This window comes from Rhynchophorus ferrugineus, unplaced genomic scaffold (assembly GCF_030347505.1).
Source record: "Rhynchophorus ferrugineus isolate W39M unplaced genomic scaffold, kcgeb_rfMv2 rfM4, whole genome shotgun sequence".
NCBI lineage: Eukaryota > Metazoa > Arthropoda > Insecta > Coleoptera > Curculionidae > Rhynchophorus > Rhynchophorus ferrugineus.
Genome location: NW_027472583.1, coordinates 45202790 through 45216046, shown reverse-complemented (window position 1 = coordinate 45216046; position 13257 = coordinate 45202790). Strand labels below are relative to the sequence as shown.

At 33.4% G+C, this 13257-nt stretch overlaps 1 protein-coding gene across 2 annotated transcripts; it reads right to left on the bottom strand.

Annotated features, from left to right (window-relative positions):
- Nucleotides 1–990: 990 nt before the first annotated feature.
- LOC143195990 (presequence protease, mitochondrial) lies at nt 991–5429 on the bottom strand. Of its 2 annotated transcripts, XM_076403550.1 has the most exons (5): nt 5219–5429; nt 5050–5147; nt 2868–4949; nt 2556–2798; nt 991–1856 (listed from the first exon to the last, which is right to left on the bottom strand). In XM_076403550.1, the coding sequence occupies exons 3-5, from the start codon at nt 4940–4942 to the stop codon at nt 1121–1123; spliced, it is 3054 nt and encodes a 1017-aa protein (XP_076259665.1). In that variant the 5' UTR covers nt 4943–4949; nt 5050–5147; nt 5219–5429; the 3' UTR covers nt 991–1120. The 2 variants fall into 2 exon arrangements, with proteins under 2 accessions (XP_076259665.1, XP_076259664.1); XM_076403549.1 differs by lacking the exon at nt 5050–5147 and having other exon boundaries at nt 5219–5424.
- Between the last annotated feature and the right edge of the window lie 7828 nt (nt 5430–13257).

Here is a 13257-nt window from a genome sequence, read left to right as displayed (position 1 = left end):
TCATCGGAAAATATCTCAGTATTCCTTCGACTATATATCCAGTGATACTTTTTCAAAAACAATAATGCCAACTGAAAATAGCTTTGACTGTCAGCTATATGCGATTTAAAAGACATGGATGTTTATCTGAAACTAAAAGAAGTATGAAATTTTTATATTGTAGTATTTTATATATGTGGTGGTGTTTCTCCCAATTTCCATCTGCGTATTTGCTGGTTGGTCTATATATCATTCATAGAAAAAGTAGTGGATGCTATACATCAAAAATACAAAATGCCAAAAAATTCAACATATGCTGAAGATATAATGCTGGTGAAGAATTATTTGAAAACTATATAATTCTTATTTAGGGAACAAAGATGCAAATTGTAAGAGTACCAATAGGCTAATGATAACAAATGTCTTCATGAAATAATTAGAAAAGATAATAACTATGGAAAGTTATAAACTACTCTTACAGCTTACATGCCTTGATGTCACTTCCGTCATATGGACTCATGAAAAATAAAACGCAAAACAAAATCAATGCTTATATAAAATCTAAAGGTAACCATAAATAGTAACCAATATACCGCAAAACAATAGCCATTGTTTCAGAATACAAAACACATCCAGAAGAATCATACAAGACTACCTAGAAAAACTCCCTAGAAACACTAAATACGGCAAGCAACACTTGTCAAAGTGGAAACCAACGCTGCAACCGACAAGAGAAAAAATAAACCAAACCTAACAATACGGGTCTCTATTTCAGTTTATAATCTCATTTACATCCTAGGAAATATATTCTGCTCGTATAACGAGAAATAAATTCAAAAAGACCTGAAGATAGTAGCAAAAGAAACGTTGGCAAATAAATAACGGTCTTCTCAGATAGCACGCGCGATTGGAAACCAGCTAACCTAACGGTTGTTAAGACAATCATAATAATAAAACCAGCTGGAAACATCAGATTTATAGGTTTGTAAATAGTTAATTAGAACACACTGATTTTTCAAAATATTTTAATTATATTTCGATTTCGAGTATCATTTATTTAAATGAAAAAGCTTCAACAAATATCTAATTTAACAAAAAAAATATAATAACACAGTCTGATATATAAAATCATGAACGCTTTTCAAGCGTTATCCAATACAGTCCATATTTCATTCTTCCTTGTCGACGCTTCGAACTGATCATTTTTAGGTCCCAAAATAACTTTGCCGCAGTTTAATGAGTTATCGGATCCTAGATACTTCTCAGTCACAGCTTCCAAATCTTGTTTCTTTACTGCCATGATATCCGCCCTATGCCGTTGAAAGATTTCCGGCGTTAGACGTTTGCTGAACTCATCAAAGCCTTTGGAACTTGGTGGTATTGGAGTATCTACTTTCTGGAACACTCCCAGTTTAGCTTCTAAGAGATCCTGCGAAGTGCATTCTTTGAAATTCTTTCTTAACCAGTCATAAGCTCCATCAAACACGTCCAACGTTTCGGAACCGTTAGGGTCGCGATAGCTATAAAAGGCTAGTACACCATCTGGAGATAGACGTGCTCCCCCGCCATAAGCCCCTCGCTTTTCGCGGACCTCTGGATGGAGGTATTTAGACGATAGATACCTAGCTAAAACTTGGAGAGAAGCGTGTTCGGTGGTAGAATACGGGCAGGTTAATACAGATTTACTGCAATAGTTTACAGGGATGTTTAACACGTGATGTTGACAATTGACGGCTTCGGACGGTATCCACGTTTTTCCGGTGACGTAACATGATTCCGACATGGTAGCTTTAGAATTTTCAGGCAAGCTATTGATAAAATTCTCATAGGTCCTTAGAATACTTGATTTATGATCTGGAGATATATTCAAGGAAACTCTAGAATTAAAAAAACAACAATTAATTATATATCTCAATGAAGCAATACATTGGGTGCTTGCATGTATTTTAGTCAGTGGCATATATTGGTGAAAATGTGAAGATATTTGTCTACATAAAATAACAGTTTTCATGTAGTCTTATTACAGGCATCAGTCATGGAACGCTCAAATCTGTATTTCCGATATTCATTACTTTTGTTGTTTGATTTGAAAAAATATGTTGCCGAAATTCATCAAACACTTGAAAACTTAGGGTGATGCTATTCCACCATATCTCAATTGTCGATTTTGGTTTGACAACGAACGGCCTGGACGACCAACAAATACCAGAAATAGCGAGTAACTGACACAAAATTATCCTCTTCAATGGCAACGCTCGGCCATGCGTTGCAAAAGTTGTGAAGGATACACTGTTGCAGGTAAAATGGAAAATTATACCAAGCCTAGCGACTTTTAATTACCACTTGTTCAAATCGATGCAGCATGACTTGGCTGGTATAAGGCTTCGAAATGCTGAAGAATAGCTGAAAATGGGCCGATAATTTGATCGCTGCTATACGAAAATAATTTCTTTGACAAGGCATCGCCATATTGGAAAATATTTTGTTTAACATTCTTTGGATCATTTTTCCTCAATACATGTATTTTTAAAATAATCAAGTGATCAAAATACATGCAAGAACCTAATAGTACATACCTCATTTTCCGTTTATCGAAAAGGTTTTTGGCAATATCTAAAATACCCTCAAGCATGGCTTTATAATTGGATGTTTGGATTAAACCTTTCATGTAAGCAATATGCTGCAAGCCCGATAGTACCTCTACTTGATATGCTGAAGCGGAAACTAAGCTAGAAGCGGCCTGCATCGCATATATATGCCCACTGTCAGCTATACCATGAGTCAAATTTGCCATGTACAATTGAATTAGCATTTTAAATCTGAAACAGTATAAAAAACACGAATCTTTCAGTTATTATTGAATGTAAAGTGATGATGTATGTACTTGCCTATCAACATCATCCAATTTTGAAATAGTGAATAATTGTTGCCACAGATCCCACATACTGTCTACGTTTTTCTCCAAACAATAACTAGATATCAACACTCCTGGTTCATATGTGTGTAAATGATAGAGGCTGTCAGCTATATGAGCGTTGAAAGTTAAACCGGCGGTTTTCCTGTTAGTTAAACTATCGAATTCTTTGTAATTCAGCTTGGCTGTTCCTAGTTTGTTGATGACATAACAGAACAGGGGCAAGAGCATCTGCTGCTCCTCCGATAACTCGCTAGTATTCAAAATCGATTTGAAATAAACCAAGCCGTTCGAATTCACCTCATTGATTTGTGTAGAAACGTTACTGATGCTGACATTTACTTTGTTAACCTTTTCTATATCTGAACTTATATCATCCATTACTAATGTGGGCAACAAATTAACATTTTGTGGGGTCTCTTGCAACGTTTTCAATTTTAAACCCCTTTCATATATTATCGCCTTTTCCTTATCCCCTAACCCCTTCGTTTTTTTCTTCAACAACTCCTCTTCAGCTTTATCCAGCTTAGCTTCATACTCTGAATCAGGAGACATTGTCAGTACTAGCCTATGATTATTTTCTTGAAAGTATTTTTTCACCACATCTTGTAAGTACTTCGGATTGCTCTTTAAATTATTTTTTAAGCAGTCCATCATACTGTTAACTTCCAAAGCCTCAATTACTTTAGTTGAGTGGTTCCAAATTGGGGTCAAACCAAACAGCAAATGAAGACCAAAATTTCTGTTTTCGTGTTTTAAGGCTATCTCAAACGAATGTAAAACCGACTCGATATGGTCTTCTAAGAACCCTTGTTCAATGACATTGTCGATAGTTTTGTTAAATATGTCTTCAACCTTTTGAAAATCTTCTTTTTTGACGCCTTGTAAACTCACAGTGAAAACAGTATCTCTCGACTGTGTATCTAATCCTGTAGAAGGTGTAAAACCACCTGAGAAGTTTGGTTCGATTAATGATTTATAGAAAGCTGAATTTGGGCCCTTGATGAGAAGTTCGGTGAGAAACTGCATTAAAAATGTCTCATATACGTCGGTGCAGTCAGATAAAAGTAATGAAATAGCAATGGAGTTTTGTTTCTCAACTGGTTCACCCATAGGATCAAATCTACATGAAATATGTTCTCTCCGCGGCTCATCCCATCTGCTCTGCTTAGGGACAATTGTATTGCTAGGTTGAGAATACATGTATTTGGAGAAATATTCCTCATTAATGTATTCTAACGACGGTATTAGTGGAAAATTACCATATGAAAGACATCTACAATTACTAGGATGATAATGCTCTTTATGAAATTGTTTCAAAGCCTGCCAAGTTAGATTAGGAATGTCCTTGGGATCACCACCTGACACTACCCCATATGTATGATCAGGTAAAATCGAATTTTGCAATTTTTGACAAAATATATTCTCATTTTCTGAGAAAACACCCTTCATTTCATTATATACCACCCCTTTGAACACTAACTTTGATTTGGGATCACTTAAATCAATATTTTCTAATCTCCATCCCTCTTGCATAAAATCTGTTTCACTCAGTAATGGATTAAACACAGCATCCAAGTAAATTTTTTGTAAATTTCGATAATCTGAGTAATTTTGACTACTAAATGGATAAATTGTATAATCAGAACCTGTCATAGCATTCATAAAAGTTGCCAAAGATCTATTTAACATTTTAAAAAATGGATCTCTCACTGGATATAATTGTGACCCACAAAGTACTGTATGTTCTAATATATGGGGCTTTCCAGTATTATCTTTTGGGGTGGTACGAAAATTTACTGAAAATAGATTATTGGAATCATCCCTATAGAGATGTAAATATTCAGCTTTGGTTTTTTCATGCTGTAAATATATTGCCCTTAATCTAAACTCCTTAATTTCTTTAATTTGTTTTACAACAAAGCCATGAATTTTGTCATTAACGACAATACCGTCTAAATCTGACCGATAATCGATTTTTTTTACCGGTTTAGCAATTTGAGAATGTGCTCTTGAAAACTTCTTAATTTGAGTTATACGTCGCCACATACTGAATCTACAAAACAACATTCAATTGGTAAAATGATTTTAGTTCAAAGATAGTTGCCAGATATACCAAGAAATCAAACTAAAAATATTTAAAATTTGCTACTTACTAAATGGTAATCTGACAACCTTAGATGAGGCACTAAACACAAAACTTATAATCACAATAATTTTGTTATTTTGATATGATATCGAATATTTCAGTTTACTATAAAACGACAAAAATCATAGTGTTTAATAATAAATACAAAAAGAGCTTAATAGTAAAAAAGTTCTAACCTTAAAGTCGGCAAATAATCGACAATTTTAAACTCTCAATTTATGGGATTGTTCCGGTCAAAAATCTTTTTGGATCATCTAGAAACGTAACATATATATCATTACGTTATAATCGAAGCAATTTATTTATGACAATAAATAAAAATTCAAATAAATGAGCACTAAAACAATTATCACTGTCAGAATTACTCGTGTTATTCGATAACGAATCATATAATCGGAATATAGCGATAATAATTAAATATACAAATAATCCGTTGTACTAATTAAAATATTAGGATTTGGGTAAATAAAGGTATAGGAGTGTTCTGCTGACTGTTGTTCTGTAATTAACAACATGGCATTTTTAGAATAAATAAAGCAATAATACATTATGCTATCGATATTTATTCAGCCTTATATTTAACCATTTCGGTTACAGTTTTCTGTATAGGTATATTATCTCATTATAAGCTTCAGGGCGACATCTAATGAGCGAAGTTTAAAATTATTTAATTTAATCTATGTTTTCACAAAATAGATGTTGAATATATGAATATATGAATATGTATTTAAAGCTCTATTATAACCGGTAAAATAATGAAAGTATTAGATATACTGGAAATATATTTAAATAATAAAAAACTCTAATAATAAAAATGCAGTTTAATGAAAATGTTGTAGATTCTAAGATATATCATTATAATATATAAAATATCAATATTTGTTGCTTGTAAGGAAAACCAGTGTGTCATGAATGTTTTCAACCCTGAGGCTTGTATTTTATGTTGCCGTTATGAATTTTATATTTGTCATTATGTGTATTAATTTGTTTTAAACGCATTAATTATATATTTTTATTAAACAAAATTGAATATGTTGGTAGTTGGTAGTTGGTAGTAAATTGGCTTCAGAGAGTTCGTTGTTTTGGTTTGGGCTAGCGTTGAAGCTTCTTAATCGGAGCCAGCATATCCCAGCAACTTCTGGCCATGTGTGGCCCAACCCTCGAGATAAAAAGGATCCCGTCGAGCCCGACATTGTGCCTTTGTTTTTCATATCGTTCTTGTCATTCCTTTGTTTGTATTATTCATTGTTTTTTAAATATTTTTTTAATCTAATTTTAATAGACAACTTTGATTTGTTACAGACTGAGGTACAACCAAATTCGCGTCGCGGTTCCAGGCCGGTATTATAACAATTTTCGATGAATAAACAGCGATGATCATCTTCTTAATCTCCAGTGTAAATTATTCCATTGCTGACATTTTAAGATGCCTTCCACAGGATGTTTGTTCCTTGAAATGGTGTTCAGGTCCGCAAATGGTAATGGCTTGGAAGGAACTTGTTTGGGAACACAGCTGGATTATGGCTTACGTCCAGATGATTCAAGGTACTTTTCTCGTTTTTACGTTTTATTAATAAATAAATAAAAATAAAAATAATATTTTATTAATAATAACTTAGCCTTAGCTATAGTAAATAGTCTTACTTTTCCTTAATGTATTTATTGCCTAACATGGCTCTCTTTCTATCTCATTTCTTCCGGCCATTTTTACGATTCTCGCTCTCTCTCTTTCTCTATCATGCAAGAAACTTGTTTGGATCTTTGGAAATATATACACTCAGATAGTACGAAAAACATTCTTTAAGCTCAGATTTTCAACAATTAATTTATTTAAGTGCAGTTGATAACTCTTAAACACTTCTGATTTCTTAATATATCTTCATTTTTAGATATTTTATTATTTTTTCTCTAAAGTATGTAGTTTCTGTATTATAATGTTGGACCCAAGAAAACCTATTTGGGCATAATCAGATATATCATGATCTATATGCACTTTGTTATCTTCTAAATTAATTTATTAGTTATAAGTTCCATTGGTTTTTTTATTACTAACTCTGGCTTTTGTTTGAAACACAAAAGACAAAGAATAGGGATTTCTATATTTAGTGATTTGAAACTTGATATTTTAATATCTAACTAACTGCGGGTGAGCGAACTGGAGTTATCACAGTCATACTGTCGTGTAAAATTAAGACTGCAGTAACATATAAGGTTGTTGTAGCCTGAAAGGTCCTAGCATGAGGATTACGTCGAGAACAAGCGCATTTTCAGAAGTACTTGAGCTGAGTTGTTTATGGAAAGCTTGTAACACAAAATGTTTGACTTTTGGAGTGTCAAGTTGAAGTAGACCGACCGAATTAGATCCGTAGAGGGGAATGGACCAAAATTTAAACCACTAGACCGCGTGATTGAGCTATTTTTGTCTTCCTTGAATGCTGTCTTCGAACATGAATGCCGTGAATTAAGTCATGTCGTCAACATAGAACGCGACGTTAAGTGTTATGTTCTCGGTACATCTGAAATATTATGAATAAAATGTTTAATAATACGGGGACAAAGGGGGAGCCCTGTGGAATACCAGTTTTGATACATTTTCGAGTGGAGAAAGTTTTCCTGATCATCACCTGAAATTATCTATTGGAAAAGAAAAAATTGATGAGAAGTCTGGTAGACCTAGCTGGACGCATTTTACAATTAAACCGTCGTGCCAGACCTTGCTCAAAGCTTTGGTTAGGCCCAGGAGGACCACTTCAAGCTTCTGGCGCTCGTTAAAGGCGTGGTGGGTGTTTGCGACCAAACGGGTGATTTTTCTATTTTTTTTTGTGTTTTGACCTGAAACCAGGCGGTGCAATGCATGACGCCTTGCCCTGGAGTGACGAGTTGGCCATTATTATCTGGGACTGCATTTGGGTTTACCAATACAATAAACCGAAACCGCTTCACATTTGATTACTGTAAATCACTACTGCTACTTCATTACGTTTGGGTATAACTTTTTTAACATCTATGGGGAATATATTCAAGATTGTATTACATGTTTCTATAAAAACTATCTTGATTACCATATTGCAGATAACTATATTGCATGCCGTTAAATTCATATATTTTATTGCAATTGGCTGTTATATGTTTGATTATTTATTAATACATTTTTCTGTATTATTTCGTTGCAGGTTTCTGTATTACGTTTCATCCTATTACAGATTGCTGTAATATGTTTTAGAAAGTTTCTAAACCTTTCCTGAGGGGGCGTCGCTCAAAATTTATAAAGATTAGAAATTTGACGTATATTTCTGTAATGCTTTTTGATATTAGCTCTATTAGTATAATATTATTGACAGAGGAGGTACCCCACAGAAAAAAAAATTTTTATTATTTTTATTTAAAGTATTATACAGGATATGCATTATTTCATTTAAGGTTTGAATGAAAAGGCAATTAGGTATAAACGAAGTTATTTGATTTATTGAGTGATATATATATCTTACGTTCGAATGTTTAGTACAATCTTAATTTACGAATTAATTTATTACTACTGTTCTGTTATACTTACACTAATATACAAGCAAGGCGAGTATGGGATTAACACATCATTATGTATTTCGCAAATACATAAATAGAATAAATGTAATCTTTTTACTAAAATAGTTCGTGTGGTTTGGTTCGCTTCAATCTTCTGATTTCCTGCGTGTTGTCCAGTAGCTGTATTGCTTCCACGTTGCTGTGATTTAGCAACTTTATTTCATGTTTTAAGGCGAAATTTTGGACTATTGCATGCATCCATTTGATTCCGAGCTCACGGAACAGCTCATAAGAATTATAAGAATTGGTAATTAATAGTAGAACTTTGTTTTGGGTGCGTTGAATTACTAGTTGGTTTGATGTTTTAGTGCAACCCCATATTTGAACCCCATGGGTACAAATAGGCTTTATGATTGACCTATAAACCAATCTCTTTGATTTTAGAACAAGTTGAGAGTATCTTCCGACAAACCAATACAGTTGCTTGACTTTGAGTCTAATCTGCACTGCTTTTTGTCTGGATCATTTTTAATAGGCGGTACTTGAATAATTGGTTTTTTAAATCTCCGATTCTCTATCCGCAGTAAATATTATTTGTCGGCTTCCTGGCTTAATTCGGGACTTCTGTTTCTGTGTCATACTCTTCAAGCTTTTCGTCTTTATTTTAACAATTTCCTAATTTCGAGGTGTAATTTACATTGTCTTCTGGTTTCTTTTTTGAGATGTGATGATAATTTATTTTGAAGCTAACCGAATTTATTTAATTATATATCAGGTTAATTCCTCAAGATCGCGTATCCCTTTGAGTTTCATGTTTAAACTGATTTGTTCTTGCAGTATTAGATTAATACTGCAGTATTAGACTTCTCCCCGTTAGAAAATGTATTAGTAAGATTAGGCTTTTTTATTCCAGGATTGTCGCGCCGAGTGTTGACAATACTGGAGTGTAATCAAATATTAGTTCGCATAATTTCTCAATGAGATGCTTTTAGAAATATAAACATCCACCAATAAGTGGATTCGAAAATTTTATTTATTTTGTCTAAAGTTAAACATGCAGATGGTTTTCCAAATAATTCTTAAGAAGTATGATCTTTCTCATTTGATTCATTATATGTATTGCTTTTCAAAATTTCAACAAGTTCTTCTTCTATGAATGCATTGTCATTAGTGGTTAAAATTTCAATATCTGTTGACAACAACAACAATCAACGACCTTCATGGATTTGATCCATAACTTGTAAAACGTTAATGACTTCGGCTGCTTTGTCCGGCAATACTGAGATATCGATAGCAACTTCCGGTACTGGTTTTTTTCCAGCGCGCATTTATAGTTGATGGTTTGAGGTTACTCGCTGGATCTTGTTTATGCAATGAGTAATATTAAGCTGTTTCCGGTACTAGTCAACGAAGGATCTGCTTCCATGCATTCTAAGATGCGACTAAAATTACGCCTCAAATAATATCGTTTAAATGCTGCTATTATACTCTGATGTAATGGTTGCAGAACCGAGTTGTGTTAGGAGCATGGTATTTTCACATAGGGGTAGATTAAATTTAGGGTCTCCGGATGTGATTTGTGGATAGCCTTAAAAGGCACATCGTTATGTTAAGATGGAATCCGCAAACTGTCTAAAAGGTGGGAAAAAGTAGCGCTTATCGATGGACAATTCTACAATACACATTTCATATATAGTGCTAATGAATATCTAGAAAAATATAAAAGTGTGATTAATTTTATTAAGCATATCTGTTAGGATAAAGTGTCATTGACCGAACGAAACATATTATAAACATAGCCTACAAAGAAGGTCATAGAGTAATAGAGAGATAATTCAATAGGGAACTCTAGAGAAAAGTTTTGCGTTGCTCAACATGCAGATGGGGTTACATCGGTCATTCAAATTAACTCTCCATTATAGGCACCTATATATTGCTGTGAAGATATTTGATTGGCTCTTTGATACAATTTGGCACGTGACAGATTTTTTTTTATAACATCTTTATTATATAGATACGCTTAGTATAATGTTAATTATAAATTAATTTATTACTACTTTTCATTTGTACTTGGATTAATTCAGAAGCAAGACGAGTGCGAGAAAATACATCAATATGTATTGCTCAATAATAAAATTATAATAACTTATAGCTATAGTTTACACTAAAGGTTTACACTTTATATAAGTTCGTATGGTTTGGTTCGCTTCAATCATGCTTGAATCTCCTGACATCCTGCGCGCTGTTCTGCAGTTGTATTGCTTCCACGTTAGTATGATTTAGTAATCTGCTTTATTAGATTCAAGGCGAGATCTTGGATAACTTCGCAAATCCATTTGATTTCCAGGTCATCGTGCAGTTCTTCGTTGGTTACGTAGCGATAGGCATTGGTAATCAATCGAAGAACCTTCTTTTGACAGCATTGTATGACAGTTGATTTGAATTTTTAGTGCAACTGCAACCGCAATCTCTTTGATTTTAGATCAAGTTGATAGTATCTTCCGACTAACCAGTATAGTTGTTTTATTTTGGTTCTAATGTGTTTGGCTTTTTGTTTAACGTAATGTTACATTTAATTGACTAATAAAATTTAAAAAATAGTTAAAATTATGTTCACTTATTTTATTTAAAAGTATATGGCACATCTTCAATTAATGTACAATTAAAAGATCTTAAATTTACATTATATTAAAGATATATGACAAAAAAGCATATATTATCAAAGTGGCAATATCACGAGATAAAATAAAGGAGATTGTTCAAAAACTTAGTGATAGTATAATAAAATAATTTTCTGGGGCATAAGATCCAGCATTGCCTCCTTTGTTCATATAGGAACATCTGGAATTAAAGGTATAGAGTCAAATTACAATTTCTCAACTCCTGGTAATACATCCCTTCTTAGTAAGGAATGTAAATTATCTAAAGCGCTCTCAGTTTCATCTTCTTCACAATTTTCTAAAGGCAAAAGAGGTATTAAATGAACTTATGATCAGTACTTTAAATAATTTCTCAAACATACTAACTGAAGGATCTATATTCCCGAATCCATGAATTCTAATCGAAAACTATCTTGGATAAAGGCTATTAAAGTCAATATATTCGGATAATTACATATTTTTTTCCTTTAATGATAAAAATCCCCTCAAGGCAGTTACGAAAGTTTTAACTGATGGCACTTTAACAAATTTGTTCTTACTTGGTTAACCGAAACAAACTTCGGTTAATCCTGTCTTAAAAGATTTGCATTCAGTAATTATTTATGGAATTGCAACTAAATAATTAGTCCAAGAATAAAAGTATATCGCTCTTTCCGTAGCTTCTTTCGGAAGGGGATTCTAAATTTAAAAAATAAGGATTTAGTATATTATATGATTATTGACATGAATAAACTTACCACAACTTACAACAACAAAACACGCTGCAACGATCATAAATTTATTTAATACTTAATCATATATACCAATCAGTTGGCTGACGGATTTGATAGATGGATGGATGGATTTTTAACATTATCTACCATTATTAAAGACAGCCAAATACTACGTCGGACAAAACTCCCGCTACCATTTTAATTGCCTATAACTTGGCTCAAAGAAAAGATAAGTAAGTTTGGTTTTCATAAACATTTTATTTGGTCTTTACATCTTTGTTCGTTATGATTGAAAAATTATATCGGCTAAATGGAGATCGCGATTCGCTATGCAACTTTCGGCTCCTTTTAAGGCATTTTTCGTGACATCCTGCAACATATGAGGTTGAATTTCTTCAATTTCGTGACAATTATTGTCTTTAGGATGTTGAATCGTTTGGAGTTTATTCACATTAACTTTTGATTTTAAAAATCCCCATAGAAAGTCTAGTGCTGTTAAAGCCGAAGATCTGGCTGGCCATGGTAAATCGCCAATTCGCGAAATTACTCTTCGTGGCAGAAGGTGATTCAATAATTGAATTGTTGAACGACGTGTGTGTGCTGTGGTCCCATCTTGCTGAAACTACATGTCCTCTTCTACTTGCTCTTCTATTTCAGGCACAAGAAAATTTGGAATCATGTCTTGTTATCGTAGAGTAGTAATAGTAACTGCAACAGCTTCGTCATTTTCAAAAAAATAGGGAGCTATGATGTTTACAGCATGAGTACCACACAATTAGTGGATGCAATGACGTTTCATGAATTAATTAAGGATTCTGTGTTCTCCGAAACCGACTGTTGCCACTGAGAAGAAAATGGGCTTCATCACTCATTATTAATTTAAACGAAAAATCTTCAATATTACCAGACAGCCTTAGGATTGCATTACTATACTCAACTCGCTGATTAAGATCTCTCGGGTAGCAATTTTTGGACTAATTAAATCTTGTACGGCACTATTTTCAAATCAGTTTTCAAAATTCGCCTTAAACTGCGTTCAGAAATGTGTAACTGGGAACCACGTCTACGAATTGATGTTTCTGGATTTCTTCAGATCGAGGCCTGTCTGCGGTCATACCGTATGGTCGAAAATTCGCATGTAAACGATAAATTGTGGTTTTGTGCGGCATTGCAAGGTTAGGAAATTTTTGACGCAATTTCCGCTGAGTGGCAATAATGGAACGATTATACTCAATAAATATTGTCACTGTATATTTATCTGTAATAAAATTTGGACGTCTACACAACACAATGGTTAAAGCGAAACTGAGATAAACTTCA